Below are 26,232 nucleotides of genomic sequence, written 5' to 3' on the forward strand. Positions count from 1 at the left end.
GGGGACACTCTCGGAAGAAGCCTTGGGGGCCCTCGGCCAAAAGGGGGCCCGGGCCGGTGGTCCCGAAGGCGCCCCCTCCCCGCCGAGGAGCCCCCACCCCGCGGGGGCCGGGGGTGGGAAGCGCCGCTCCTGCCGTCCTCATTGCGGTGGCGGCCTGGCACCTGTGCCAGTTAATTCGCGTGGGCGGCCGCTGGGGAGATGCCGCTGCCCGGCTACCCCCGGCCTCCCCATCCCACCCACGGCGAGCCGGGGGGCTGGAGCCCCCCTCCCCCCACTCCCCAGTGCCTGGAGCCCCCCGCTCGGGGGGGAAGGGGTGGTAAGCTCAGGGGGTGAGGGGAGGGGATCTCCCCTCGGCGCATAAGTAGTAGAGCCCGGGGCAGCGGCGGAGTGCGGGCACCGAGCCTGTTTGCATCGACCCGGAAACATCAACAGCGGCGAGGAGGAGGGCGCGGGGCGGACCAGAGGCGGTGGCACCGAGATAGGCCGCCCGTCGGGGCCGGGCTCACGTTACCGCCCCAGCCGCCGCCGCTGTCCTGTGCCTCGCCGGGACTTAGGCGCAGCCGCGGCCGCCGCTGCCCTGGGAGAGCTCGGCTCGGCTCGGCTCGGCTCAGCCCGGCCCGGAGGCAGCAGGTGTTCGGGCGCGACGGGGCAGGCTGGACGGGGCGGGCGGCGGAGGTGGCGGCGGGAGCCATGACTGGCGTGGAGGCCGAGCAGGAGTTTGACTTTGATTTCCTCTTCGAGTTCAAGCACAGCGATGAGGGCGGCGGAGGAGGAGGAGGTCTGTGGCGGCGGCCGGGGCACCCCCGGGGGGTTGCTGGCGGCGGGGATGCGGCGGGGAGCTCGCCGCGGGGCAGCGCGGTTCGGGACCGGGCAAAGGGTGGCCGGGGGTCGGCCCCCCCGCGACGGGAAGCGGCCAGAGGGAGGGAAACGCTGCCCTGGCAGCAGCTGGGTTCGGGTTTTGCAAAGGTTGGGGATTGTTCGAGCTCCTCCAGCCCCCCGCGGTGCCTGCCCGGCCGGTCTGTGCCCTCCGGCTGCGGGTCCCTGGCACAGCCTTCGCCGCCGGCAGATCCTCCGGGGGGACGAGCAGGGCTTTGGTTCGTGCTCGTTACAGGGCTGGGCCAGCTCAAAACCCACTCGTGTGCCCACCGTGAGCTGCAGCCCGTTAGGCTGAGGGTTAATTTGGAGGTCACCCAGGAATCAGACCAACGGGGCTGGCTTTATTGTGGGTCGCAGCGTGCCCAGCTCTGGTGCTGGCTCCAGCTGCCTTCCTTCATCACTTTTCACAATAGCTGAGGCAGAAGGAGGCAAAACAAAGTGTGGAATTGACCCCGGGAAAGTTGTTCCGTGGTAGGAGGTTGGCTGCTGGTAGCTGCTCACCATAAAAAGCTCTCCTGGGAGCATATGGTTTCAGGCATCCTCAGAGTAAGGCTGGCACCGACTCCGTGCTTCATCTTCTGCCTTTCCCTTGAGGCAGGGACCCCAGCCCCTTGCTGCAGCCCCTTGCAGCCTAGCTCATCCTGCCAGGGTGCAGTGAAGGTGTGGTGCTCCCCTGGCTCATCCTGTCTGGAGCACTGTCAGTGCCCAAACCGTTGTTAGGAGCCTCTCAAGGTTTAGTTTAATTGAAACACAAGAGGAACGTTATTCAGAGCTTCACCCCAAGCTTTGGGCACCTGGGAAGTGGCCTCGGCAAACTGAGTGTCCAGGTGGCAGTGAGGGAAGTCCCCAGCTCCAACAGGCAGCTTGGGAAAGGGTGAATTGAAACACACAGAGCTGGAGGTGGCTTCATCGTCATCATGTGAGATGTCCCCCAGCTGCTGGAGAGCTGCCGGCGCTCAGCATTCCCCTGCCCGGCAGCCGAGCGGCAGCTGGTGGTGCCCAGGTCCCGCTGGGGTCAGGCCCATTAGCAGCAGCAGCGGCAAGGACTCAAACCTTTGCTCTGTGAAGTGAACCAGAGGGGAAGAGACAAAGAGGAGCCTGTTTGTGTTGTCCCCCCGGTGAAATGTAAGCTGTGGAGATGTGATCCACCAACCAAGGGGTCCAGTTTCATGTCCTACTTACACCCCAGCCTGGGGGGTTGCTGGGGGAGAAGCCTTGCAGAGAGCTGCGCTGCCCTGCCTGGTGCTGGGGCTTGGCTGCAGGGGTTCAGAGCTCTAAGGGAGGTGCCTTGGTGAGGGCAGGTCCTGGTGCTGGGGTTTGGCTGCAGGGGTTCAGAGCTCTAAGGGAGGTGCCTTGGTGAGGGGAGGTCCTGGTGCTGGGGTTTGGCTGCAGGGGTTCAGAGCTCTAAGGGAGGTGCCTTGGTGAGGGGAGGTCCTGGTGCTGGGGCTTGGCTGCAGGGGTTCAGAGCTCTAAGGGAGGTGCCTTGGTGAGGGGAGGTCCTGGTGCTGGGGCTTGGCTGCAGGGGTTCAGAGCTCTAAGGGAGGTGCCTTGGTGAGGGGAGGTCCTGGTGCTGGGGCTTGGCTGCAGGGGTTCAGAGCTCTAAGGGAGGTGCCTTGGTGAGGGGAGGTCCTGGTGCTGGGGCTTGGCTGCAGGGGTTCAGAGCTCTAAGGGAGGTGCCTTGGTGAGGGGAGGTCCTGGTGCTGGGGCTTGGCTGCAGGGGTTCAGAGCTCTAAGGGAGGTGCCTTGGTGAGGGGAGGTCCTGGTGCTTGGGCTTGGCTGCAGGGGTTCAGAGCTCTAAGGGAGGTGCCTTGGTGAGGGGAGGTCCTGGTGCTGGGGCTTGGCTGCAGGGGTTCAGAGCTCTAAAGGAGGTGCCTTGGTGAGGGGAGGTCCTGGTGCTGGGGTTTTGCTCCGGGGGTTCAGAGCTCTAAGGGAGGTGCCTTGGTGAGGGGAGGTCCTGGTGCTGGGGCTTGGCTGCAGGGGTTCAGAGCTCTAAGGGAGGTGCCTTGGTGAGGGGAGGTCCTGGTGCTGGGGTTTGGCTGCAGGGGTTCAGAGCTCTAAAGGAGGTGCCTTGGTGAGGGGAGGTCCTGGTGCTGGGGCTTGGCTGCAGGGGTTCAGAGCTCTAAGGGAGGTGCCTTGGTGAGGGGAGGTCCTGGTGCTGGGGTTTTGCTCCGGGGGTTCAGAGCTCTAAGGGAGGTGCCTTGGTGAGGGGAGGTCCTCTGTGGGTCATGGTGGTGGCAGTGGCTCCATCATCAAGCGCTGCCTTCACAGAATCACAGTTTGGGTTGGAAGGGACCTTTTAAGGTCATCTGAGTCCAAGTACCCTGCAGTCAGCAGAGGTTTCTTCAGCTTGATCAGGTTCCTCAGAGCCTGGCCCAACCTGACCTTGAGTGTTTCCAGGGATGGGGCACCCACCACCTCCCTGGGCAGGCAGGGTCAGTGTTTCACCATGTGAAACCCGACTTAAATAACGACATTTGACTTAGGTTTTGGGGGACATGACTTCAATTCTACCAGTCTGTGAACCATTCCAGACCACAAGCAGGAGCAATGCCCCCAGCAGCTGTGCTGTGTGGTGCAGGTCCCTGCCCCTGCAGCCCACCCCACCTCCTGCCCCTCAGGGCTGGCACTTTGTTGCTGGGTGTCTTGCTGCACCCTGGTGAGGAACAGCAGCACGTTCTGGGTGCTGCCAGGGTGCAGCTGATGAGCTTGGAGCAGGCTGTGCCTGGGGGGGTTGTGAAGTTTCCCTTTCTGGAGATACTCCAAACCCACCTGGATGTGTTCCTGTGTGAGCTGCTCTGGCAGGGGGGTTGGACTGGATGATCTCTGGAGGTCTCTTCCAGCCCCTGGCACTCTGTGACTGGTGAGCCCAGAAGCTCTGGGGCAGAAAGTGCTGTCTCAGTAGCTGGGGCTGGTGGGGTTGAGCTCACAGCCCCTCCTTGGTCCTGTTCCTGCTCCTGGCTTTGGGGCTCCTCTGTTTGCTGGGCTGGCTTCTGGCCCTCTGCCTGCAGACCCAGCTGAGTCTTTGGAAGGCTTTGGGCCTTCCCCTGGTGCTCCTCAGCGCTGGGAGCTGTGCTGGGAGCAGCTGTGGCACACATTGCTTGGGTTTTTTCTTGGCCCTTTAAAAGCTGACCTCTTCAAAACCTGCATCGTGGCTCTGCAAGAGGCAGCTCCTTGCCACCTGCATTGGGGGGGGAGGGGATAGGGGACCTGTTGCTTGGAGCTTTTGAGGCTCTCTCTTAATTACTAATTAAAACCAAAACACCCCCGGGGTTTCCAGGCTGGGCTGAGCCTTTTACTGCCTCTTGGGCCTGGGCTGCAGATCTCCAGCAGGCTCCAGCCCCTGAGTTTCACCCTCGTGGGGAGCTTGCAGAGAGCTGCTGGGTCCCCAGTGCCCCTCTCACTGGTGCCAATTAGCCCTGCTGGGCTGATTGATTTGCTTAAGCCAAGATCTGCAGGCCCTGGTTCCACTGGCACCACCCTCTCTGCAAAGCCCACCTGGTGGGCACAGAGCTGGGGCAGCCTGTGGAGCCCAGGGTGTTCAGCTGTCTGTGGTGCCCAGCTATGCCATGGCACCAGTGGCATCTACACAAACGCCAGGCCAAGAGGCTGTGGAAGGGTCTGGGCAGCAGGGCAGTGCCAGGGGCATCACCTTCCTCCGGAGCAGGAGGAGGTGGTGAAAGGGTCGGAGGCTGCCTGGAAGGCAGTGCTGGGGTCCCCTCTCCGTGCTCACCAGGGCCGTGCCGCCTCGGGGGTGGTTTCTGTTCCCCTGAAGAGCGAGAGGGAAGCGGTGGTGGCTGTGGGGAGGCTGAGTGGCATGGCCATGTGGCAGGGCAGCCACCACAGGGGGCTAATTTTGGAAGGAGGGAAGGCTGATCCGCCCCCTCCCCCGCCCCGGGCAGCTCCGTGCCGCCCCGCAGCAGCATTTTCCATGCGCTGCCTCCGCGGCTCCTGCCCTGCCCCGGGGCTGGGCTGCAGCGGCAAGCTCTTCCCGGTGCCCTGCTTCATCCCTGCCACTCTCCCCTGGCACCCGCTGCCCACAGCGGGCAGGTCTGTGAGGGCAGGCTGCAGTGAGGCTCAGAAGGTGCTGATCACCCTTCCTGGCCGGGCACGGAGCCGGGCAGGGCCGGTGTGGAGCTCTGACAGCACCTCCATTGTTCCCCAGTTTGCCCTGGAGGGGTTGGCATCGGAAAGGGGAACACGGCCAGGGTGGCACCAGAGAGGGCTGAGCTGCTGGCAAACAAGAGCAGGAGAGGAGCTGATGGGTGAGCAGCACCCAGAGGCTCCCTGGCATCTGCAGGGCAGCTGGGCAGCAGGGTGTGTTGGGGGAACCAGTGGCTTCTCCAGCTTGCATAGAACCACAGCACTGCCAGGGCTGGGAGGGAGCTCAAGGCTCAGCCAGTCCCAGCCCCCTGCCATGGGCAGGGACACCTCACACCACAGCAGGTTGCTCACAGCCTCCCTGGGCAGCCTGTGCCAGGCTCTTACCACCCTCATGGGCAACAACTTCTGCCTAAGCTCTAATCTAACTCTCCCCTCCTTCCAGCTTGGATCCATCCCCCCTGCTCCTATCCCTCCCCAACACCCTCAAAAGTCCCTCCCCAGCTTTCTTGGAGCCCCCTGCAGATCCTGGAAGGCCACAATGAGGTCTCCTGGGAGCCTTCTCCTCTCCAGCCTGCACAACCCCAACTCCCTCAGTCTGTGCTCACAGCAGAGCAGCTCCAGCCCTCTGCTCCTCCTCCTGGCCCTGCTCTGGACACCTTCCAGCCCCTCCAGAGCCTTCCTGGCACAGAGGCTCCAGAGCTGGCCCCAGAGCTGCAGCTGTGGTCTCAGCAGAGTGGAGCAGAGGGGCAGAATCCCCTCCCTGCCCTGCTGGCCACACTTCTCTTGCTGCAGCCCAGGTTCTGCTTGGCTCTCTGGGCTGCCAGTGCTCACTGCTGGATCCTGTGGAGCTTCTCCTCCCCCAGCACCCCCAAGGCCTTTCCTGCAGGGCTGCTCTCAGCCAGTCCCTGCCCAGCCTGTGTTGGTGCCTGGGAATGCCCTGAGCCAGCTGCAGGACCTTGCCCTTGCCCTATCCCCAGCCAGACAAGAGGTGGTGGCACTGGGGGGCTCTGGCCATGGGTGCTGGTGGTGTCCCTGCAGCAGGCACTGGCACAGGCTGCCCAGGCAGGTGCTGGAGTCACCATCCCTGGAGATGTTCCAGAAGCCTGTGGCCCTTGGGGACAATGTCCCCAGGGTGGTGTTGGGTCAGTGGCTGGACTGAAAGATCTCAGAGGGCTTCTCCACCCCAACCCATTCTGTGTTTCCACGTCAGAAGGCACAGAGTGGATGGCTCCTGGCCCCTCCACTGCTCAGAACACCAGAGCCACATGGTTGCCCTTGGCTGAGGGCTGCCCATCTCCTGGCCTGTGGCCCTCCTGAGTGGCAAAGACAGAAAGCTGTAGCCCTGGCATGGGGGAGCAGAGCTGGAGGTGTCCCTTCAGCAGCCCAGCAGTGAGGAAGTTCTGCCTCAACACCAGAGAAAACTGAGGCTGCTGGAGCCCTGGGGCAGGCTGCCCACAGAGGCTGTGGAGTCTCCTCCTCGGGAGATCTTCAGGCCTCAGCCTGGCTGTGTTCTGTGTGCCCTGCCCCAGGTGCCCTGCTCTGGCAGGGGGCTCGGGCTGGGTGATCTCCCCAGGTCCCTTCCAACCCCTCCCATTCTCTGGTTTCCTACAGAGAGCTGTGGTGTGCTGGTGCCTGTGGTGCAGCAGGGCTGGAGGCACACAGAGGGCAGCTCCTTCCCTGGCACAAGCCTGGCTGTGTGCTCCCTGCCCTCCCCCCCCGAGCGTGCCCCCCTGCTGCCACCGCCTCGGTGCAGCCGGAGCCGTGCGGTGGGGAGGGCAGAGCCCTGCCTGGAGCTGCAGCTGCGTTGGAGCTGCCTTCAGATCCCTCACCTGGCCTCTGCCAGCTGGGCTGCAGGCTAAGTGGTCCCAGAAAGCAGAGCAGCAGGTCGGGAGCTGTGTCTGGTTCCTGGCTCCTCGTTAACTGGAACCAGTTGGAAAGTTGCTGTAATGGAAATCTGGGCTGAGAGTAATTCCTTCAGCAGGACGCAGCCAGCCCTGGGCCTTGCTGCACTCTGACTCCACTTCTCTTTTCTTCTGGGCTTTCCTTTTACTCTTTTATTGTCTCTCCTGGGTTCTCTGGGGGAGTTCCTTGTGTTTTGGTGAGGTCTTGGTGTGCTGCAGCTTTCCAGGAGGGAAGGAAGCTGCCTTGCTAAAAGCACATCCCCGGAGCACCCTCTGCAGGCGCTGGGCTTGCTGAGCTTGGAGGGCTTGAAATGGTCCTGGGGAAGGGCTTTTACAGTGCCAGGATGAGAGCAAAGGCCTGGAGCTGGGAGAGGGCAGGTTGGGACTGGAGAGCAGCAAGGAATTCTTCAGAGTGAGGGTGGTGAGACACTGGCACAGGCTGCACAGGGAGGCTGTGGATCTTCATCCCTGGAGGTGCTCAAGGCCAGGCTGGGTGAGGCCTGGAGTAGCCTGGGCTGGTGGGAGGTGTCCCTGCCCATGGCAGGGGCTTGGAACTGGATGGTCTTGAAGGTTCCTTCCAACTCAACCCATTCTAGGATCCTCCTGGAGCCCTCAGGCAGCTGTGTGCTGGCTGCAGCCAGGGGAGCGTGGGCAGGGGGCAGGAGAGGAGATCCTGCCCCTGGGCTCTGCTCAGACCTCACCTCCAACCCTGCCCCTGGGCTCTGCTCTGCTCAGACCTCACCTCCAACCCTGCCCCTGGGCTCTGCTCTGCTCAGACCTCACCTCCAACCCTGCCCCTGGGCTCTGCTCTGCTCAGACCTCACCTCCAACCCTGCCTCCAGCCCTGCTGTCCCCAGCAGCAGCAGGACACAGAGCTGCTGCAGAGAGCCCAGAGGAGGCCACAAGGCTGCTGCCAGGGCTGCAGCAGCTCTGCTGGGAGCACAGGCTGAGGGAGCTGGGGCTGTGCAGCCTGCAGAGGAGAAGGCTCCAGGGGCACCTCAGAGCTGCTGCCAGCCCCTGAAGGCATCCTGCAGGAAGGCTGCAGAGGGACTTTGGCTGAGGGGGGCTGGAGCCAGGCCCAGGGGCAATGGTTTGGAGCTGAGGCAGAGCAGGCTCAGGCTGCAGCTGAGGAAGAAGCTCTTCAGTGCCAGGCTGCTGAGGCTCTGGCACAGGCTCTCTCTGTGTCGCTCTGGGGCTCTCCCGGTGCAGCTCAGTCTCACCCCTGGTCTCTCTGTGTTTGCCTTCCAGAGCACTACGGCTACCCCCCGGCCAACGTGGGCGCCGGGCTGCCCCTGCCCGTGTCGCACCCCTCGCTGCCCGCCCCGTGCCACGGCCTGCAGACGCCCAACCCTCTCATCTCCGTGGTGCCCTCCTCTGCCGCTCACCCCTCGGGCTACGGAGGACACCTGGAGGGCGGCGGCGGCGCCTCCGACTACTACCTGCCGCCGCCCCCCGCGGCCAGGCCGAACGGCGCCCCCCCGGCGCTGGAGAGCCCCCGGATCGAGATCACCTCCTACCTGGGGCTGCACCAGGGCGCCGGCGGCAGCCACTTCTTCCAGGAGGAGGCGGCGGAGGAGGCGCTGCCCGGCGCCAAGCGCTCGCCCTCCACCGCCACCCTGCACCTGCCCAGCATGGAAGCCTACCGGGACCCCTCCTGCCTCAGCCCCGCCAGCAGCCTCTCCTCCCGCAGCTGCAACTCCGAAGCCTCCTCCTACGAGTCCAACTACTCCTACCCCTACGCCTCGCCGCAGACCTCCCCCTGGCAGTCGCCCTGCGTCTCGCCCAAGACCACGGATGCGGAGGGGGAAGGCTACCCGCGGGGCATGGCCGCCTGCGGGCTGCTGGGCTCCCCGCGGCACTCGCCCTGCGCCTCGCCCCGCACCAGCGTGACGGAGGAGAGCTGGCTGGGGGCGAGGGGCTGCTCCCGGCCGCCCTCCCCCTGCCACAAGAGGAAGCTGGGGCTGAACGGGCGCCAGGCTTCCTTCTCGCCGCACCGCTCGCCCACGCCGTCGCCGCAGGGCTCGCCGCGGGTCAGCGTCACGGACGACACCTGGCTGGGGGCGGGCGGCGGCCACTACGCCAGCTCGGCCATCGTGGCGGCCATCAACGCCCTCACCACCGACAGCACCCTGGACATGGGCGACGGCATCCCCATCAAGGCCAGGAGGACGGCTCTGGAGCACGGCCCCGGCGTGGAGCACGGCCCCGGCATGGAGCACGGCCCCGGGCTGGCTCTCAAGGCGGAGCCGGCGGCCGAGGAGCATCAGGTGGCCGCCGCCGCCTCGCCCGTCGCGGACCTCTCCCCCGAAGACTTCTCCGGCTTCCAGCACATCAGGAAAGGCAACTTCTGCGAGCAGTACCTGGCCGTGCCCCAGCATCCCTACCAGTGGGCCAAGCCCAAGGCGCTGTCCCCGGCGTCCTACGTGAGGTGAGCAGCGCTGTGGTGGCTTTGGTCACGGAGCCACAGCACTACCAGGGCTGGAAGGGACCCCGAGGCTCAGCCAGTCCCAGCCCCTGCCATGGGCAGGGACACCTCACACCACAGCAGGTTGCTCACAGCCACCTCCAGCCTGGCTGCAAACACCTCCAGGCAGGAGGCTTCCACCACCTCCCTGGGCAGCCTGTGCCAGGCTCTCACCACCCTCATGGGCAACAACGTCTTCCTCACAGCCAATCTGAGCCTACCCAAGCACAGAGTCTTCCAGGCACATAACCATAGAGTTACTGAGGCTGGCAAAGACCTCTGGGGTCATCAAGCCCAGCCTGTGACCCACCACCACCACATCAGCTAAACCATGGCCACCAAGTGCCACATCCAAGCTTTTCCTAAAGCCCCCCAGGGATGGTGACTCCACCACCCCCCGGGCAGTCCATCCCAGGCTCTGATTCCCCCTTCTGTGAGGAACTGCTTCCTAACATCCAACCTAAGCTCCCCCTGGCACAGCTTCAGGCCATGCCCTCTCCTGCTGGCACAAGTTGCCTGGGAGCAGAGCCTGGCACTCACCTGACTACAGCTTCCTTTCAGGTAGTGGTAGAGAGCGATGAGGTCACTCCTAAGGCTCCTCCAAGCTCAACTCTTAAGGTCTTTGAGTCCATCTCCACTGCCTGATTGCTTCTCCTCCTGCTTCACTGTGAGGCTCCCAGAGGCCTGAAGCAGGCTGCCCAGAGAGGTTGTGGAGCCTCCTTCTCTGGAGCCTTCCCAGCCCTGTCTGGATGTGTTCTGTGTGCCCTGTCCTGGGCTCTGTGCTCCTGCTCTGGCAGGGGGCTGGCACTGGAAGACCTCCAGAGGTCCCTTCCAACTCCTAACACCCTCTGGTCTGTGATCCTTCCCCTTCCTGCCTCTGCTGCTCACCACATCTTCTCATCCACTCATCCCAACCTGTGGTGTCGTGACGTGGCCAGGAGCAAAGCCTTGGGAAGGGTCAGCCCAGCAGCCCCAGCTGTGCCAGCGCAGTACCAGCTGTGCCAGGCTCACCAGCACGGTGCCCAGGCTCAGCCAAAGAGCAGAGGTGCAGAGCCCAAGCCCCAGCTCCCCCCCCCCCCCGTGTGTCTCTCTTTTTCCCCTCAGCGTTTTGGGTTTTTTCCACTGTCTGGGGCTGGTGCAAAGCTGTTTCCTGGCTCTCAAGGTGTTTCCACCTGATGTCATCCCTGGTGCTGGGGGGGGCTGGTGGAAGCTGACCCCCCTGCAGGGTGATTGCCGAGGGGGTGGTTGCCAGCCAGAGGGGCAGGGCCACGCTTCCTGCCGGGCACAGCACCCCTGGGGTGCTCCGCGGGGAGGCGCTGGGCAGGGACGTCAGCAGGGTCAGGACCCTCGCAGGGGCAGCGATGTTGTTGTGAGCCCTTCCCCACCCCTCCCTCTCCCCCAGGCTGGGGCAGGATCTGTCACAGCAGAGCTGGGGTCCTTTGTTTCCCTTCCTGTGCTGTCACACATCTGCTCCCCTTCAAACGGGAGGGCTGCAGGGGTGGCTTCCAGCAAACCGCTCCAGAGCCTCCCTCCGGCCACCAGTTGGAGATAAGCAGAGCTGGTTGCCTGCTCTGCCTCTTCCTGCCTCGGTGGGACAAATTCCATCAGCAGCCAGCATGCCCTGGAAAAGTCCCCCAGGCCTTTCCCTCCTGCTCCTGCGGGGACACAGCAGCCCCTGGCCAGGAGCCACCTCCTGCCCTGGGCCCGGAGGGTGGACGTCAGCCTGGCTGCTGGCTGGGTGGTGCTGCTGGCAGAGGTGATGGCTCCCGTGTGTTGTGATCAAAGCTCAGCCTGCTCCTCGCTCCCAGGAGGACACTGAGGGCTGGAGCAGGGCCAGGGAAGGGCAACCAGGCTGGGGAAGGGTCTGGGGAGCAGGGCTGGGGAGGAGCAGCTGAGGGAGCTGGGGGTGTTGAGTGTGGAGGAGAGGAGGCTGAGGGAGACCTCCTTGCTCTCTGCAGCTGCCTGAGGGGAGGCTGGAGCCAGCTGGGGGTTGGGCTCTTCCTAATGACAAGTGATAGAAGGAGAGGAAATGGCCTCAAGTTGCACCAGGGGAGGCTTAGGTTGGAGAGGAGGAGAAATTTCTGTGCTGCAGGAGAGGTCAGGGACTGGCACAGGCTGCCCAGGGGGGTGGTGGAGTCCCCATCCCTGGAGCTGTTCAAGGAGCCTGTGGCCATGGCACTTGGGGCCAGGGTTTGGTGGCCATGGTGGGGTTGGGTTGGTGTTGGGCTGGATGAGCTCAGAGGTCATGGCCATGGCACCTGGGGCCAGGGTTTGGTGGCCATGGTGGGGTTGGGCTGGTGTTGGGCTGGATGAGCTCAGAGGTCATGGCCATGGCACCTGGGGCCAGGGTTTGGTGGCCATGGTGGGGTTGGTTGGACTGGATGATCTTGGAGGGCTTTTCCAACCCAAACAAGTCCCAGAGCAAGGGATTCATGGCCACCTTCACAGGAGCCCAGCCTTGCTCCCAGTTCTCCTGGTTGCTTGCAAGGACACTGAGCTTGGAGACTCTTCCCAGTCCTTGGGCTCTCCAGGGCAGGTCTGGGCCCATGCACAGCCCTTGAGCTTTTATAGAACCACTGAGGCTGGAAAAGACCTCTCAGATCATCAGCTCCAACCTTCTACCCAACCCCTGCATGGCCACCAGACCACAGAATCATCAAGGTTGGAAGAGACCTCTTGGATCATCAGCTCCAATCTTCTCCCCAACCCCTCCATGGCCACTGGGCCAAGTCCCATCTTCCTTTCTTACCTGCCCCTGGGCACATCCCAAACCACCTTGTGCTGCACCAGAAGCTGGAGGCTCTGGTGGCCTCCTCTTCAGCCTGCAGTTTCCTCCAGGAAGAGCTGGGCTTGGGTTTGGTGGTTGGGTGTATAGCATGCAGGAGGTCTGCCAGCCAGAGGGGAGCCTCCAGGGACAGACACCCAGTGCCTGGTGGCTTCTGACAGCTGCCTGCTGTCTTCTTGACCAGTTTAGCTTTCTGAACCGTTGGAGGCCACACCTGCTTGAGCTGCAGCCTCCTTTCCAACCTCCCTGCATCCTCTTGCCCTCACAGGCAGAGGGCTGGACACGTGGAGGTCACAGTTTGCCCCCAGGGCAGGTGTGGCTGGCACTGTCCACCCCTTGCAAGAGGACATTTGCCTTCTGGGCTTGGTCAGGGCTTTCTTGGGGTTTTCTTGGGGTTCCACTTCTGTGAGTGACAGCTCTGGACCCAGGGGTGCCAGAGCTGGGCATCCAGGCCCCAAGCCTTGGGATTGCTTCCAAACTGGCATTTGAAAGGCTGCTTTTGTCTTTTCTCCTTCTTTCTGTGGAGCTGGGACCTTCCAGATGCTCTTGACCTTGGGGGTTGGTTGGTTTATTGGTTGGTTTCTTTGGGTCTTTCTTTGGTCTTTGGATGGTTTAGATGTCCTTTGGCTGCCTGGGGCTCAGCTGCTTGCTTGCTTGGATACTTGCTTGGTGGCTTGCTTGCTTGCTTGGTGGCTTGCTTGGTTGGTTGGTTGCTTGGTTGGTTGCTTAGTGGCTTGGTTGCTTGGTTGCTTGCTTGGTGGCTTGGTTGCTTGCTTGCTTGCTTGGATGCTTGGTTGGTTGGTTGGTGGCTTGGTGACTTGGTGGCTTGGTAGCTTGCTCAGTTGGTTGCTTGCTTGGCTGCTTGCTTGCTTGCTTGCTTGCTTGCTTGCTGGCTGGCTTGGTTCCTTGGTGGCTTGGTTGATTGCTTGGTTGCTTGGTGGCTTGGTTGGCTGGGAGCTTGGTGGCTTGGTTGGCTGGGAGCTTGGTGACTTGGTTGCTTGGTGGCTTGCTTGGTTGCTTGGTGGCTTGGTTGGCTGGGAGCTTGGTGGCTTGGTTGGCTGGGAGCTTGGTGACTTGGTTGCTTGGTGGCTTGCTTGGTTGCTTGGTGGCTTGCTTGGGGCTTGCTTGGTTGGAGGCTTGCTTGGGGTCTTGGCTGGTTGGTTGGGGGGTTGGACCATCAGCTCTGGGTGGTGGTGGGGGTTGGACTGTAAGGCTGAAGGCTGCCTGGGAGCCTCTCCCAGTGAGCTGATCTTTGCTGGTGGGATGTGGTCCTCCCCATGCTTTCTCCTGCTGTTCTTCAGGTCCCTCTGACCCCCCCTGTCAGCATCTTGCTCTTGACCTCCCTGCTCCAGCTCCTTTGGGCACCACGTGGGGCTAAACCCAGGGGGCTGGGGATGCCTCCTCCCTGGATGCAGTCAAGGCCAGGATGGATGAGGTCTAGTGGGAGGTGTCCCTGCCCATGGCAGGAGGGCTGGAGCTGGATGATCTTCAAGGTCCCTTCCATCCCAACCCATTCCATGACTCTCTGGTCTCCAAGGCACTCTGGGAGCAGGGAAGCTGCCCCAGCACTTGTCTCTCCATGCCCTCAGCAGCAGTCTGCTCTGTTCTCTGAGCCCCCAGATGCAGAATTCCAGAGGCAATCCCAGGCCTGGATGTGGAATTTAGGGGTGGAGAGCTGTTGTCTGTGAGGAATTCCTGCCCTGCTCAGAGGCAATCCCAGGCCTGGATGTGGAGTTTTGGGACGAGGAGCTGTTGTCTGGGAGCAGCTCCAGCCCTGCTGCAGGCCAGCAGAAGGCAGCCAAGCCTGGGGTGGGACACAGCAGCTCTGGGAGCAGCTCCCAGCCAGATTGCTCAACTCTCAGACAGGAAATGTGCAAAGAAAGGGGGAAAAGGGAGCAAAAACCCTGCCCAGAGCAGCTCAGAGGTGGAAGGGGAAGCAGGGAGGTTTGGTTTTCCCTGCCCACAGGCAGGCTGGTGGGGGCAGAGCCCTGGGGGTTGCTCTCTTGCTCTCCCAGGAAGCACCCAAGGGTGGGTGGCAGGCAGGCAGCAGCTGGGGTGTGAGGCACAGGTCAGGAATAACAAATAGCTGCAGCCCTGTTTGCTCCTGCAGAACAGCTGGAGCACAGCTGGAGCAGGGCAGGCTGGCAGCTGGGGGAAGCTTCAGCAGCCCTGCTGTGGAGCTCTGTGTCAGGAGTTCAGTGCAGGGCACCCAGTCCCAGCCATGCTCCTCCTGAGGCACTTCTGCTCTGGGGGCTGCCAGGCTGGCTGGTGGCACAGGCAGCTCTGGCTGGTGGAGGCCAGGGAATGGCTTGGGATGGAAGGCAGCTCAGAGCTCCTCTGCTCCAACCTCCCTCCATGCCCAGGGACAGCTCTCAGCCAGGCTCAGCTGCTCAGGGCCTCATCCAGCCTGGCCTGCAGCACTCCCAGGCAGGAGGCAGCCACAGCCTCCCTGGGCAGCCTGGGCCAGAGCCTCAGCAGCCTGGCACTGAAGAGCTTCTTCCTCAGCTGCAGCCTGAGCCTGCTCTGCCTCAGCTCCAAACCATTGCCCCTGGGCCTGGCTCCAGCCCCCCTCAGCCAAAGTCCCTCTGCAGCCTTCCTGCAGGATGCCTTCAGGGGCTGGCAGCAGCTCTGAGGTGCCCCTGGAGCCTTCTCCTCTGCAGGCTGCACAGCCCCAGCTCCCTCAGCCTGTGCTCCCAGCAGAGCTGCTGCAGCCCTGGCAGCAGCCTTGTGGCCTCCTCTGGGCTCTCTGCAGCAGCTCTGTGTCCTGCTGCTGCTGGGGACAGCAGGGCTGGAGGCAGGGTTGGAGGTGAGGTCTGAGCAGAGCAGAGCCCAGGGGCAGGGCTGGAGGTGAGGTCTGAGCAGAGCAGAGCCCAGGGGCAGGGCTGGAGGTGAGGTCTGAGCAGAGCAGAGCCCTGGGGAAGGGTTGGAGGTGAGGTCTGAGCAGAGCAGAGCCCAGGGGCAGGGCTGGAGGTGAGGTCTGAGCAGAGCAGAGCCCTGGGGAAGGGTTGGAGGTGAGGTCTGAGCAGAGCAGAGCCCAGGGGCAGGGTTGGAGGTGAGGTCTGAGCAGAGCAGAGCCCAGGGGCAGGGCTGGAGGTGAGGTCTGAGCAGAGCAGAGCCCAGGGGCAGGGTTGGAGGTGAGGTCTGAGCAGAGCAGAGCCCAGGGGCAGGGTTGGAGGTGAGGTCTGAGCAGAGCAGAGCCCAGGGGCAGGGTTGGAGGTGAGGTCTGAGCAGAGCAGAGCCCAGGGGCAGGATCTCCTCTCCTGCCCTCTGCCCACCCTCCCCTGGCAGCAGCCTGCCTGTGGGGTTTGGGTTGCTGGTGGCACAGCAGGCAGGGCACAGGTTTCCAGCAGGGAGTGGAAGATCAGCCCTGGGGGAGGCACAGCCATAGGAAGGCTGTGTGGGGACCTTTGGTTGCTCTTCTTGACCTCTCGTCCCCTCTGCCTGCTCCTGGCTGAGCTGCCCTGGGGCTCCCCATGCTGCTGGGCTTCACCTGCAGGCCTGCTTGCCCCCTTTGCTGGGGACCCTTTGGCTGTGGGCAGCTCAGGCTGCAGGAAATGAGGTGCAGGGTGGAGATAAAGCCAGGCTAGGAAACACCTCTGGCAGCCCCAGCCCCTGCCCGCGCCCCTCCGCTTCCTCCAGCAGGAAGAGTGCCATTAATTAGCAGGCTTTAATTGGGCAGGTGGGCTCCTGGCAGCCAAGGGGGGTCGGTTTGGTGCCCCTGGTGCTCCATCACATGTCTAGGGCCGGGGGGAGGCTCGGGAGAGGGGCTGGGGGTTGGCCATGAGGCTGTTAGGAGTCCTGGGGTCAGGAGGAGTTGGTTGTGGAGTTGTTGGTGTTGGTAATTACAGCATCACAGCACTGCCAGGGCTGGGAGGGACCCCAGGCATCACCCAGCCCCAGCCCCCTGCCATGGGCAGGGACACCTCACCCCACAGCAGGCTGCTCACAGCCACCTCCAGCCTGGCTGCAAACACCTCCAGGCAGGAGGCTTCCACCACCTCCCTGGGCAGCCTGTGCCAGTCTCTCACCACCCTCATGGGCAACAACTTCTTCCTCACATCCAACCTCAGTCTCCCCACTCTAGTTCTGCTCCATCCCATCCCCCCCAGTCCTATCCCTCCCTGACACCCTCCAAAGTCCCTCCCCAGCTTCCTTGCAGCCCCCTGCAGATCCTGGAAGGCCACAGGAAGGTCTCCTGGGAGCCTTCTCCTCTCCAGCCTGCACAGCCCCAACTCTCTCAGTCTGTGCTCACAGCAGAGCAGCTCCAGCCCTCTGCTCCTCCTCCTGGCCCTTCTCTGGATACCTTCCAGCCCCTCCAGAGCCTTCCTGGCACAGAGGCTCCAGAGCTGGCCCCAGAGCTGCAGCTGTGGTCTCAGCAGAGTGGAGCAGAGGGGCACAATCCCCTCCCTGCCCTGCTGGCCACACTTCTCTTACTGCAGCCCAGGCTCTGCTTGGCTCTCTGGGCTGCAAGTGCTCCCTGCTGGCTCCTGTGGAGCTTCTCCTCCCCCAGCACCCCCAGGGCCTTACCTCCAGGGCTGCTCTCCAGCCAGTCCCTGCCCAGCCTCTATCACTGCCTGGCATTGCCCTGAGCCAGCTGCAGGACCTTGCCCTTGGCCCTGTGGAGTTGTTGTTGTTAGTCATTACCTATGGGATTGGTGTTGGGAATTGGTTATGGGATGGGGCCCAGGGCATGGGGTTGGCATTGATGTTAGCCACTGGGCATGGGGTTGGCATTGGCCATGGAGCAGAGTGAATTGGTTTGGGGATTAGCAGCTGGTTATGGACTCTCAGTGATGAGTGATGGGGCTGGCATTAGCAATTAGTCCTGGGGTCATTAATTATTCCCATGTCCCTTTCCAAACCCCAGCACAGAGCCTCTCTCTCCTCTGGCTCCCTGAGCCAAGAGCCTGAGGTCTTGGCCAGCTGTGCCCTGCCCTCCTGCCCCGCAGCTTGGGCACCCCAGCAGCACCAACCTGCATCCTCTGCCCACCTCCCCCTCCCCTCCTCTGTCCCTGTGCAGGGTGGGGGGCTGAGCTGCTCTGGCTGTTGGTTCCTAACAGGATTTGCTTTCCCTTGCAGCCCATCCCTGCCTGCCCTGGACTGGCAGCTGCCCTCCCACTCCGGCCCCTACGAGCTGCGCATCGAGGTGCAGCCCAAGTCCCACCACAGAGCTCACTACGAGACAGAAGGCAGCAGAGGGGCGGTGAAGGCATCAGCTGGGGGCCACCCTGTCGTGCAGGTACCAAGCACAGAGCCTCTGGGCCGCACCCCTGCCCCTCCAGACCCCCAGAGGCAGGGGGGAACTGTCCCTGCCCTCAAAGACAGGGACGAAGGACATGGAGCTGCTGGAGCAGGACCAGCAGGGTGATCAGAGCGGGGAGAGCCTCCCCTGTGGGGACAGGCTGGCAGAGTGGGGGCTCTTCAGCCTGCAGAAGGCTCTGGAGCAGCCTGCCAGTAGCTGAAGGGCTCCAGGAGAGCTGGGGAGGGACTGTGGACAAGGGCTGGGGGTGCCAGGCCCAGGGACCATGGCTTGGAGCTGGGAGAGGAGAGACTGAGAGTGGAGATGAGGAAGGAATCCTTGAGAGGGAGGCTGGGGAGCCACTGGCACAGGCTGCCCAGGGAGGCTGTGGCTGTCCCCTCCCTGGAGGTGTTCAGGACCAGGCTGGATGAGGCCCTGAGCAGCCTGGGCTAGTGGGAGGGGTCCCTGCCCAGGGCAGGGGGCTGGAGCTGGATGAGCTTTAAGGACCCCTCCAACCCAACCCACTCTGTGACTGTGTGAATCATCAGCTGGGGATGAGCCTCAGGACAGGGAGCTGTGCCAGGGGAGGCTTAGGCTGGAGATGAGGAAAGATTTCTTGGCTGCAGGAGTGGTCAGGCACTGGCACAGGCTGCCCAGGGAGGAGGTGGTGGAGTCCCCAGGCCTGGGGGTGTGCAAGAAAGGTGTGGCCTTGGCACCTGGGGCCAGGCTCTGGTGGTGCTGGGCTGGTGCTGGGCTGGTGCTGGGCTGGATGAGCCTGGAGGTGATGGATTTGGCTCTTGGGGCCAGGCTCTGGTGGCTGTGGTGGTGCTGGGCTGGATGAGCCTGGAGGTGATGGCCATGGCTCTTGGGGCCAGGCTCTGGTGGCTGTGGTGGTGCTGGGCTGGTGCTGGTGCTGGCTCTTGGGGCCAGGCTCTGGTGGCTGTGGTGGTGCTGGGCTGGATGAGCCTGGAGGTGATGGCCATGGCTCTTGGGGCCAGGCTCTGGTGGCTGTGGTGGTGCTGGGCTGGTGCTGGGCTGGATGGCCTCAGAGAGCTTTTCCAGCCCAACCCACCCTCTGACTTGTCTGAAGCAAGCTGCAGGGTCTCTGACCTGGGGGACCCCCGGGGCTGGGTGGCTGCAGGCAGGGTGAATCCAATCCTGCCCAGAGGGATTCCCTGCAGGAGGCCTTGCAGCCACTCCCCTCTTGGAGCCATCTCCCATTGCTTCCCTCCAGGAGTGGTGCTGGGGAGCTGCATTCCAGCAGCCCTGGCTGAGGGCAGCAGTCTGGCAGCTGAGGGCTTGGGCTGGCTGGGGAGGGCTGGCAGCAGCTGGTGATGGATGGAGGCTGCGAGGTGCTCCGGTGGGGAAGGCAGCTCTGGAGGCAGGGCAGCACTGTGGCTGCCCCAGGTGGAATTTTTACAAGCAGGGAGTGGTGCATCTGGCAGATAAAACATCCAGGGGCTGGGGAATGCTTGGTGCAGGGCTGAGGAGCTGCTGCCAGGGCAGCCTGGGAGGGAGTCCAGCCCCGGGATGCACACAGGAGCCTGGCGAGCGCCGGCAGGGCTCGTGGGCAGCAGCCAGGGCTTGACCCCCCGGGTGCCAGGAGTGCTCTGCAGGGTCCCTGCTGGCATCAGGCAGGGAGCTTGGGCAGGAAAAGGCCTCTGAAGGGTTTTGCTCCTCTCTGCATCTGAGCAGAGCCAGGCAGGGGTTGAGTTCCTCCTGGCAGGGGGGTTGGAACAAGATGATCTTCAGCCTCCCACCAGCACAGGCTGCTCCAGGCCTCATCCAGCCTGGCCTTGAGCACCTCCAGGGATGGACATCCACAGCCCCCCTGGGCAGCCTGTGCCAGGCTCTCCCCTCCCTCACTGCCAACAACTCCTTCCTCCTCTCCACTCTGTCTGCGCTCCCCCAGCTCCAAGCCATTGTCCCTGGGCCTGGCACTCCCAGCCCTTGTCCACAGTCCCTGCCCAGCTCTCCTGCAGCCTCTTCTGCTCTGAGGTCTCCCTAGAGCCATCCAACCATGCCCCCATGTGCCATGTCCCCACCAGCCAGGCACTTTGGGTCCAGGTTCCAAAGCCTTTGAGGCACACCTGGGGACTTCTGAACCCTCTCCTGGCCTGCTTGGGTCCAGCCCTTCCCTCCAGCAGCTGCTGCCTCTGTCCTCTGCTCCACATCACTGCCAGAGTGGCCAGGGACTGCCCAGGGGGGTGGTGGAGTCACCATCTCTGGTGTGGCCATGGCTCTTGGGCCATGGTGGGGTTGGGGTTGGACTGGCTGAGCTCAGGTCGTGGCCATGGCACCTGGGGTCCTGTTTTTGCGGCCATGGTGGTTGATGTTTGGACTTGGATGAGCTCAGAGGTCATGGCCATGGCTCTTGGGCCAGGGTTTGGTGGCCATGGTGGTGGTTGGTTGCTGGCTGAGCTCAGGTCATGGCCATGGCACCTGGGGTCCTGGTTTTGTGGCCATGGTGGTGGTTGGTTGATGTTTGGACTTGGATGAGCTCAGAGGTCATGGCCATGGCTCTTGGGCCATGGTGGTGGTGGGTTGGGGTTGGACTGGGTGACCTCAGAGGGCTTTTCCAAGCCAACCAACTCCATGATTCCAAACTGCTGTAGCCTGGGGGGGTCAGCAGCCAGCCCAGCAAGCTGCAGGAGCAGCTGGGGCTGAGTGTGTGAGCACCTCCCAGCTTGGCAGAGCCACCTCTGCACATGGCCTCAGGGAGCCAGGCCATGAGGAGCAGGGCTGGGCAGACACACAGGAGGCAAGGTGGGAGGGAGGGAGAGAGGAGAGCTAAGGGAGAGGGAGGTGCTCAGGAAGGAGCTGGGGGGTTGAGGAAGCTGAGAGGAAGGCCCTTGCAGACAGAGCAGAGCCCTTGGCTGCTGCTGAAGTGCACAGCCTGGCACCCCTCAGCTGCCTGGCACAGGCTGCCCAGGGCAGTGGTGCTGAGGGCTGGGGTTCAGGGGTGGCCTGGCAGTGCTGGGGGACACTCAGTGCTCTCAGAGGTCCTTTCCACCCCACAGTGACTGTGGCTGCAGGGAGCTGTCCCCCAGCTGCTGCTGTGCCCCTCGGGGGCCCTGGCTCCAGCTCACAGCCATCTGCCCCCTGAGCAGGAGCAGTGGATGTGGAAGCACTCTGCTGGCTGCTGCCCCTGCCCTGAGGGTCTGCTCCTGGCTGAGCTGGGGCTCAGATCCCTCCCCTCCCCCAGGTGGGAGCAGGACCCTCTCCTCGGGGGGACATGGAGAAGTTATCCAGGCTGCAGCTGGCAGCACAGCCTCCAGCAGAGGCAGGGAGGCTTTGGTGGCCTCTGGCAGGCAGCTGAGCTCACTGCCTGCATCGCTGCCGCTGGAGCTCCCCTGGCAGCAGCAGCTGATGGGCAGCAGCCAGGAGCAGGACGCTGGGGCAGGGCTTTGCAGGCTGCCCCTTGCTGCTGGGGGGTCCCAGCCCCTGGCACCAAGCCCCCTGCAAGCCTGCTGGCAGATGGGGGCTGGGGCAAGGGGGCAGCTTCTCCTTTTGGCTGCTGCAGGTGAAGCTGGTCCCACAGGGCAGCCCCAGGGGGAGCAGCCCCAGGGAGAGCAGCTCCAGGGAGAGCAGCTCCAAGGGGGGCAGCCCCAGGGAGGGCAGCCCCAGGGAGGGCAGCCCCAGGGAGGGCAGCTCCAGGGGGAGCAGCCCCAGGGAGGGCAGCCCCAGGGAGGGCAGCCCCAGGGAGGGCAGCCCCAGGGGGAGCAGCCCCAGGGGGAGCAGCCCCAGGGGAGGAGCCAGGGGGGAGCAGCCCCAGGGAGGGCAGCCCCAGGGAGGGCAGCCCCAGGGAGGGCAGCCCCAGGGGGAGCAGCCCCAGGGGGAGCAGCCCCAGGGAGGGCAGCCCCAGGGAGGGCAGCTCCAGGGGGAGCAGCTCCAGGGGGAGCAGCCCCAGGGGGGGCAGCCCCCGCAGGCACAGCCCTGCACACCCAGAGCCCAGAGCCCCAGCGGCGGCGGCAGGCTGCGGGCTGTGCCGTGCCCCGGGCTGGGCTGTGCCGTGCCCCGGGCTGGGCTGTGCCGTGCCCCGGGCTGTGCCGTGCCGCGGGCTGTGCCGTGCCGCGGGCTGTGCCGTGCCGTGCCCCGGGCTGTGCCGTGCCGTGCCCCGGGCTGTGCCGTGCCGTGCCCCGGGCTGTGCCGTGCCGTGCCCCGGGCTGTGCCGTGCCGCGGGCTGTGCCGTGCCGTGCCGCGGGCTGTGCCGTGCCGTGCCCCGGGCTGTGCCGTGCCGTGCCCCGGGCTGTGCCGTGCCGTGCCGCGGGCTGTGCCGTGCCGTGCCCCGGGCTGTGCCGTGCCGTGCCCCGGGCTGTGCCGTGCCGCGGGCTGTGCCGTGCCGTGCCGCGGGCTGTGCCGTGCCGTGCCGCGGGCTGTGCCGTGCCGTGCCGCGGGCTGTGCCGTGCCGTGCCCCGGGCTGTGCCGTGCCGTGCCCCGGGCTGTGCCGTGCCGTGCCCCGGGCCGTGCCGGGCCGTGCCCCGGGCCGTGCCGTGCCGTGCCCCGGGCTGTGCCGTGCCGTGCCCCGGGCTGTGCCGTGCCCCGGGCTGGGCTGTGCCGTGCCCCGGGCTGTGCCGTGCCCCGGGCTGTGCTGGGCTGTGCCGTGCCCCGGGCTGTGCCGTGCCCCGGGCTGTGCTCTCAGCTGACTGCCCTGAATCAGTGGAAAGTGTGGGCTCAGGTTACTCGGAGGCTGTCTGCTGCCTGCAGGATGAGCAGGGCTGCAGCAATTCTTTCCTTGGGAAGAGCAGCTCCAGATCCTTCCTCCCCTCCCTCCCTCCTCCCCTCCCTCCCTGCTGGCTCTCCGGCAGCTGCCGTTGGCCTGCAGGTAGTAAATCTGCAGCAGCTTTGGCATCCCCTTGGGGAGCAGCTGGGGCTCGGGTTTCAGTGCCCCATGAAGCAGAGCAGCTCCTGGGTTTGCTCTGGGCCAGGGTTAGGCTCCCTGGGGGGCTTGGGGTCTGCTTGCCCTGGCCCCAGAGCAAGGCTGCAGGAGCAGAGAATCAGGAAGGGGCTGGGAGGGACCTGAGGGAGCAGTCATGGAATGGGTTGGCTGGGAAGAGGCCTCAGAGACCACAGAGCCATAGAACTGCTTGGGTTGGAGGAGACCTTCAAGCCCCAAGCCCCTGCCATGGGCAGCGACCCCCCCAGCAGCCCAGGCTGCTGCAGAGCTCCCCCAGCCCGGCCTGGAGCACCTCCCTGGCAGCCTGCTGCCGTGCTCAGGCTCCCAGCCAGCTGCTGCTTCCCTTCTGGGGGTTCCCAGGGGAGTGCTGCTGGCTGGACCCTGCCTCCCCCCTCCCGTGGTCCCTCTCAGGTCCCTAGGGATGCCCAAGCCTCCCTGCTCTGCCTCCCATCCCTGTGTCCCTCAGGCTGCCAAGCTCTTGCCTTTGCCCTCCTCTCTCTTTGGGCACACTGCAGCTTTCATGGTGTGCCCAGGTGGGCAAGGAGGGCACCAGCAGCCTGGCCTGGAGCAGCAGGAGCAGGGCAGGGAGTGTGCCCCTGGGCTGGGCACTGCTGAGGCCACAGCCTGAGTGCTGGCTTCAGCTTTGTGCCCTCACTGCCAGAAGGGCTTTGAGAGGATGGAGCAGGGGCAGGGAGGGGCAACAGAGCTGGGGAAGGGTCTGGGGAGCAGGGCTGGGGGGCAGCAGCTGAGGGGGCTGGGGGGAAGAGGAGGCTGAGGGAGACCTCCTTGCAGCTCCCTGAGAGGAGGCTGCAGCCAGGGCTGGGCTCTGCTCCCCAGCCTGCAGTGACAGAAGGAGAGGAAATGTCCTCAAGCTGCACTGGGGAGGTTCAGGCTGGAGAGGAGGAGAAGCTTCTGTGCTGCAGGAGGGGTCAGGGGCTGGCACAGGCTGCCCGGGGGGGTGCTGGGGTCCCCATGCCTGGCAGCTGTGACCATGGCACTGGGGGGCAGGGTTTGGTGGCCATGGTGATGCTGGGCTGGGGCTTGGCCTTGGCATCATGGAATCATAGAGTGGGTTGGGTTGGAAGGGACCTTCAAGACCTCCAGCCCCCTGCTGTGGGCAGGGAGACCTCCCCCCAGCCCTCCCCCAGCCTGGCCTCGAACAGCTCCAGGGAGGGCACATCCACAGCTCCCTGGGCAGCCTGTGCCAGTGCCTCCCCCTGGTGCTGCAGATCTTCCTCTGCTCTCAGAGGACTTTCCACCCCAAGCAGCTCCAGCACCTTGTGACTGCAGGGGGCTGGGAAGCTCTGTGAGGGGCTCTGGCCCCCAGCAGCCTGCTGGTGAAGCTCAGGGCAGGAGGCTGTGGTGGGCACTGCCCCGGCAGGGGTCTCCCCCAGCACCCTGCTGCATGTCTCCTTGGCCAGGGCTCCTGGGTGCTGGAGCAGCCTTGGCTGTGTCCCAGCTGGGCTGCAGGGGCAGCTCTGTGCTCTGGGGCTGGCTGCAGCTCTCTGGCCCCAGCTGGCTGCCTCAGTTTCCCCTCTAATTAGGGCGGCCTGGGGAGCTGTGGAGGGAAGATCTGAAGCAGGTCACACCTTCAGCCTGCCTCTGAAGGCAGCCAGCCTGGCTAGACCCTGCTGTCTGGAGCCACCTGGCCCTTGGCCACTGGACAGCCTAATTAGTGTCCCTGGGGCCACCAGGGGCCCTGGAAGCCCTCACCAGTCGCCCAGGAGCAGGGCTGGCTTCAGGTCGCCAAAGGAGGCTTGGCTGTGACTCACACCAGGGGCTGGGCTGCGGGGACCTTGAAGATCAATGCAGCTCCAAGCCCCAGCCAGGGGCAGGGACACCTCCCACAGCCCAGGCTGCTCACCCAGCTGCCTTTGAAGCCTTCACATCCTCCCGGCCCTGCCCTGGGAGGGGTCCGGGCTGCAGCCTGGGCTCTGCAGGCAGCAGGGTCAGCAGGGGCCGGCTGGGTGTGCAGGGAGTCAGCAGGGGCTGGCTGGGTGTGCAGGGAGTCAGCAGGGGCCGGCTGGGTGTGCAGGGAGTCAGCAGGGGCCGGCTGGGTGTGCAGGGAGTCAGCAGGGGCTGGCTGGGTGTGCAGGGAGTCAGCAGGGGCTGGCTGGGTGTGCAGGGAGTCAGCAGGGGCCGGCTGGGTGTGCAGGGAGTCAGCAGGGGCCGGCTGGGTGTGCAGGGAGTCAGCAGGGGCTGGCTGGGTGTGCAGGGAGTCAGCAGGGGCTGGCTGGGTGTGCAAAGGCTCAGCAGGGGCTGGCTGGGTGTGCAAAGGCTCAGCAGGGGCTGGCTGGGTGTGCAGGGAGTCAGCAGGGGCTGGCTGGGTGTGCAAAGGCTCAGCAGGGGCTGGCTGGGTGTGCAGGGAGTCAGCAGGGGCTGGCTGGGTGTGCAGGGAGTCAGCAGGGGCTGGCTGGGTGTGCAAAGGCTCAGCAGGGGCTGGCTGGGTGTGCAGGGAGTCAGCAGGGGCTGGCTGGGTGTGCAAAGGCTCAGCAGGGGCTGGCTGGGTGTGCAGGGAGTCAGCAGGGGCTGGCTGGGTGTGCAAAGGCTCAGCAGGGGCTGGCTGGGTGTGCAAAGGCTCAGCAGGGGCTGGCTGGGTGTGCAAAGGCTCAGCAGGGGCTGGCTGGGTGTGCAAAGGCTCAGCAGGGGCTGGCTGGGTGTGCAGGGAGTCAGCAGGGGCTGGCTGGGTGTGCAGGGAGTCAGCAGGGGCTGGCTGGGTGTGCAAAGGCTCAGCAGGGGCTGGCTGGGTGTGCAGGGAGTCAGCAGGGGCTGGCTGGGTGTGCAAAGGCTCAGCAGGGGCCGGCTGGGTGTGCAGGGAGTCAGCAGGGGCCGGCTGGGTGTGCAAAGGCTCAGCAGGGGCTGGCTGGGTGTGCAAAGGCTCAGCAGGGGCCGGCTGGGTGTGCAGGGAGTCAGCAGGGGCTGGCTGGGTGTGCAAAGGCTCAGCAGGGGCTGGCTGGGTGTGCAGGGAGTCAGCAGGGGCTGGCTGGGTGTGCAAAGGCTCAGCAGGGCTCAGGTTTCTCCTGGCAGGAGTCCCCCTGCCAGTGCAGCAGCCTGTGCCAGTGCAGCAGCCTGTGCCAGTGCAGCAGCCCTGTGCCAGTGCAGTGCCCCTGCAGTGAGGTGTCCCCACTGGCAGCAGCAGGTCCCTGGGCTGGTGGCAGCAGCAGGTCCCTGGGCTGGTGGCTGCAGCAGGTCCCTGGGCTGGTGGCTGCAGCAGGTCCCTGGGCTGGTGGCAGCAGCAGGTCCCTGGGCTGGTGGCTGCAGCAGGTCCCTGGGCTGGTGGCAGCAGCAGGTCCCTGGGCTGGTGGCTGCAGCAGGTCCCTGGGCTGGTGGCAGCAGCAGGTCCCTGGGCTGGTGGCAGCAGCAGGTCCCTGGGCTGGTGGCTGCAGCAGGTCCCTGGGCTGGTGGCAGCAGCAGGTCCCTGGGCTGGTGGCAGCAGCAGGTCCCTGGGCTGGTGGCAGCAGCAGGTCCCTGGGCTGGTGGCTGCAGCAGGTCCCTGGGCTGGTGGCTGCAGCAGGTCCCTGGGCTGGTGGCTGCAGCAGGTCCCTGGGCTGGTGGCTGCAGCAGGTCCCTGGGCTGGTGGCTGCAGCAGGTCCCTGGGCTGGTGGCTGCAGCAGGTCCCTGGGCTGGTGGCTGCAGAGCTCTGCTTGGCTCCAGGGCTCCACAGGAGCTTCTCTGCTGCTGGAGGCTCCCCAGGCCCTGGGGCCAGCTCCAAGCTTCCCACCAGGAGAACTGTTGGGCTGGAGGGGCTCAGAGGGCATGGCCATGGCACCTGGGGCAGGGTTTGGTGCCCATGGTGATGGGGGTTCGGGGTTGGACTGGATGAGCTCAGAGGGCATGGCCATGGCACCTGGGGCAGGGTTTGGTGCCCATGGTGATGGGGGTTCGGGGTTGGACTGGATGAGCTCAGAGGGCATGGCCATGGCACCTGGGGCAGGGTTTGGTGCCCATGGTGATGGGGGTTCGGGGTTG

General features: G+C 64.8%; 1 protein-coding gene across 1 annotated transcript in view; it reads left to right on the plus strand.

Moving 5' to 3' along the window:
• The first annotated feature begins 669 nt into the window (after positions 1-669).
• NFATC1 (nuclear factor of activated T cells 1) overlaps positions 670-26,232 on the plus strand; it is a 66,430-nt gene continuing 40,867 nt past the window's right edge. Inside the window, exons 1-3 of the mRNA XM_054164312.1 lie at positions 670-778; positions 8,127-9,306; positions 17,207-17,366. Coding sequence (XP_054020287.1) covers positions 691-778; positions 8,127-9,306; positions 17,207-17,366 — 1,428 coding nt within the window. The 5' untranslated portion in view covers positions 670-690. The remainder of the gene's footprint in view (positions 779-8,126; positions 9,307-17,206; positions 17,367-26,232) is intronic.

The sequence above is a fragment of the Dryobates pubescens genome, chromosome 9, assembly GCF_014839835.1.
Source record: "Dryobates pubescens isolate bDryPub1 chromosome 9, bDryPub1.pri, whole genome shotgun sequence".
Classification (NCBI taxonomy): Eukaryota; Metazoa; Chordata; class Aves; order Piciformes; family Picidae; genus Dryobates; species Dryobates pubescens.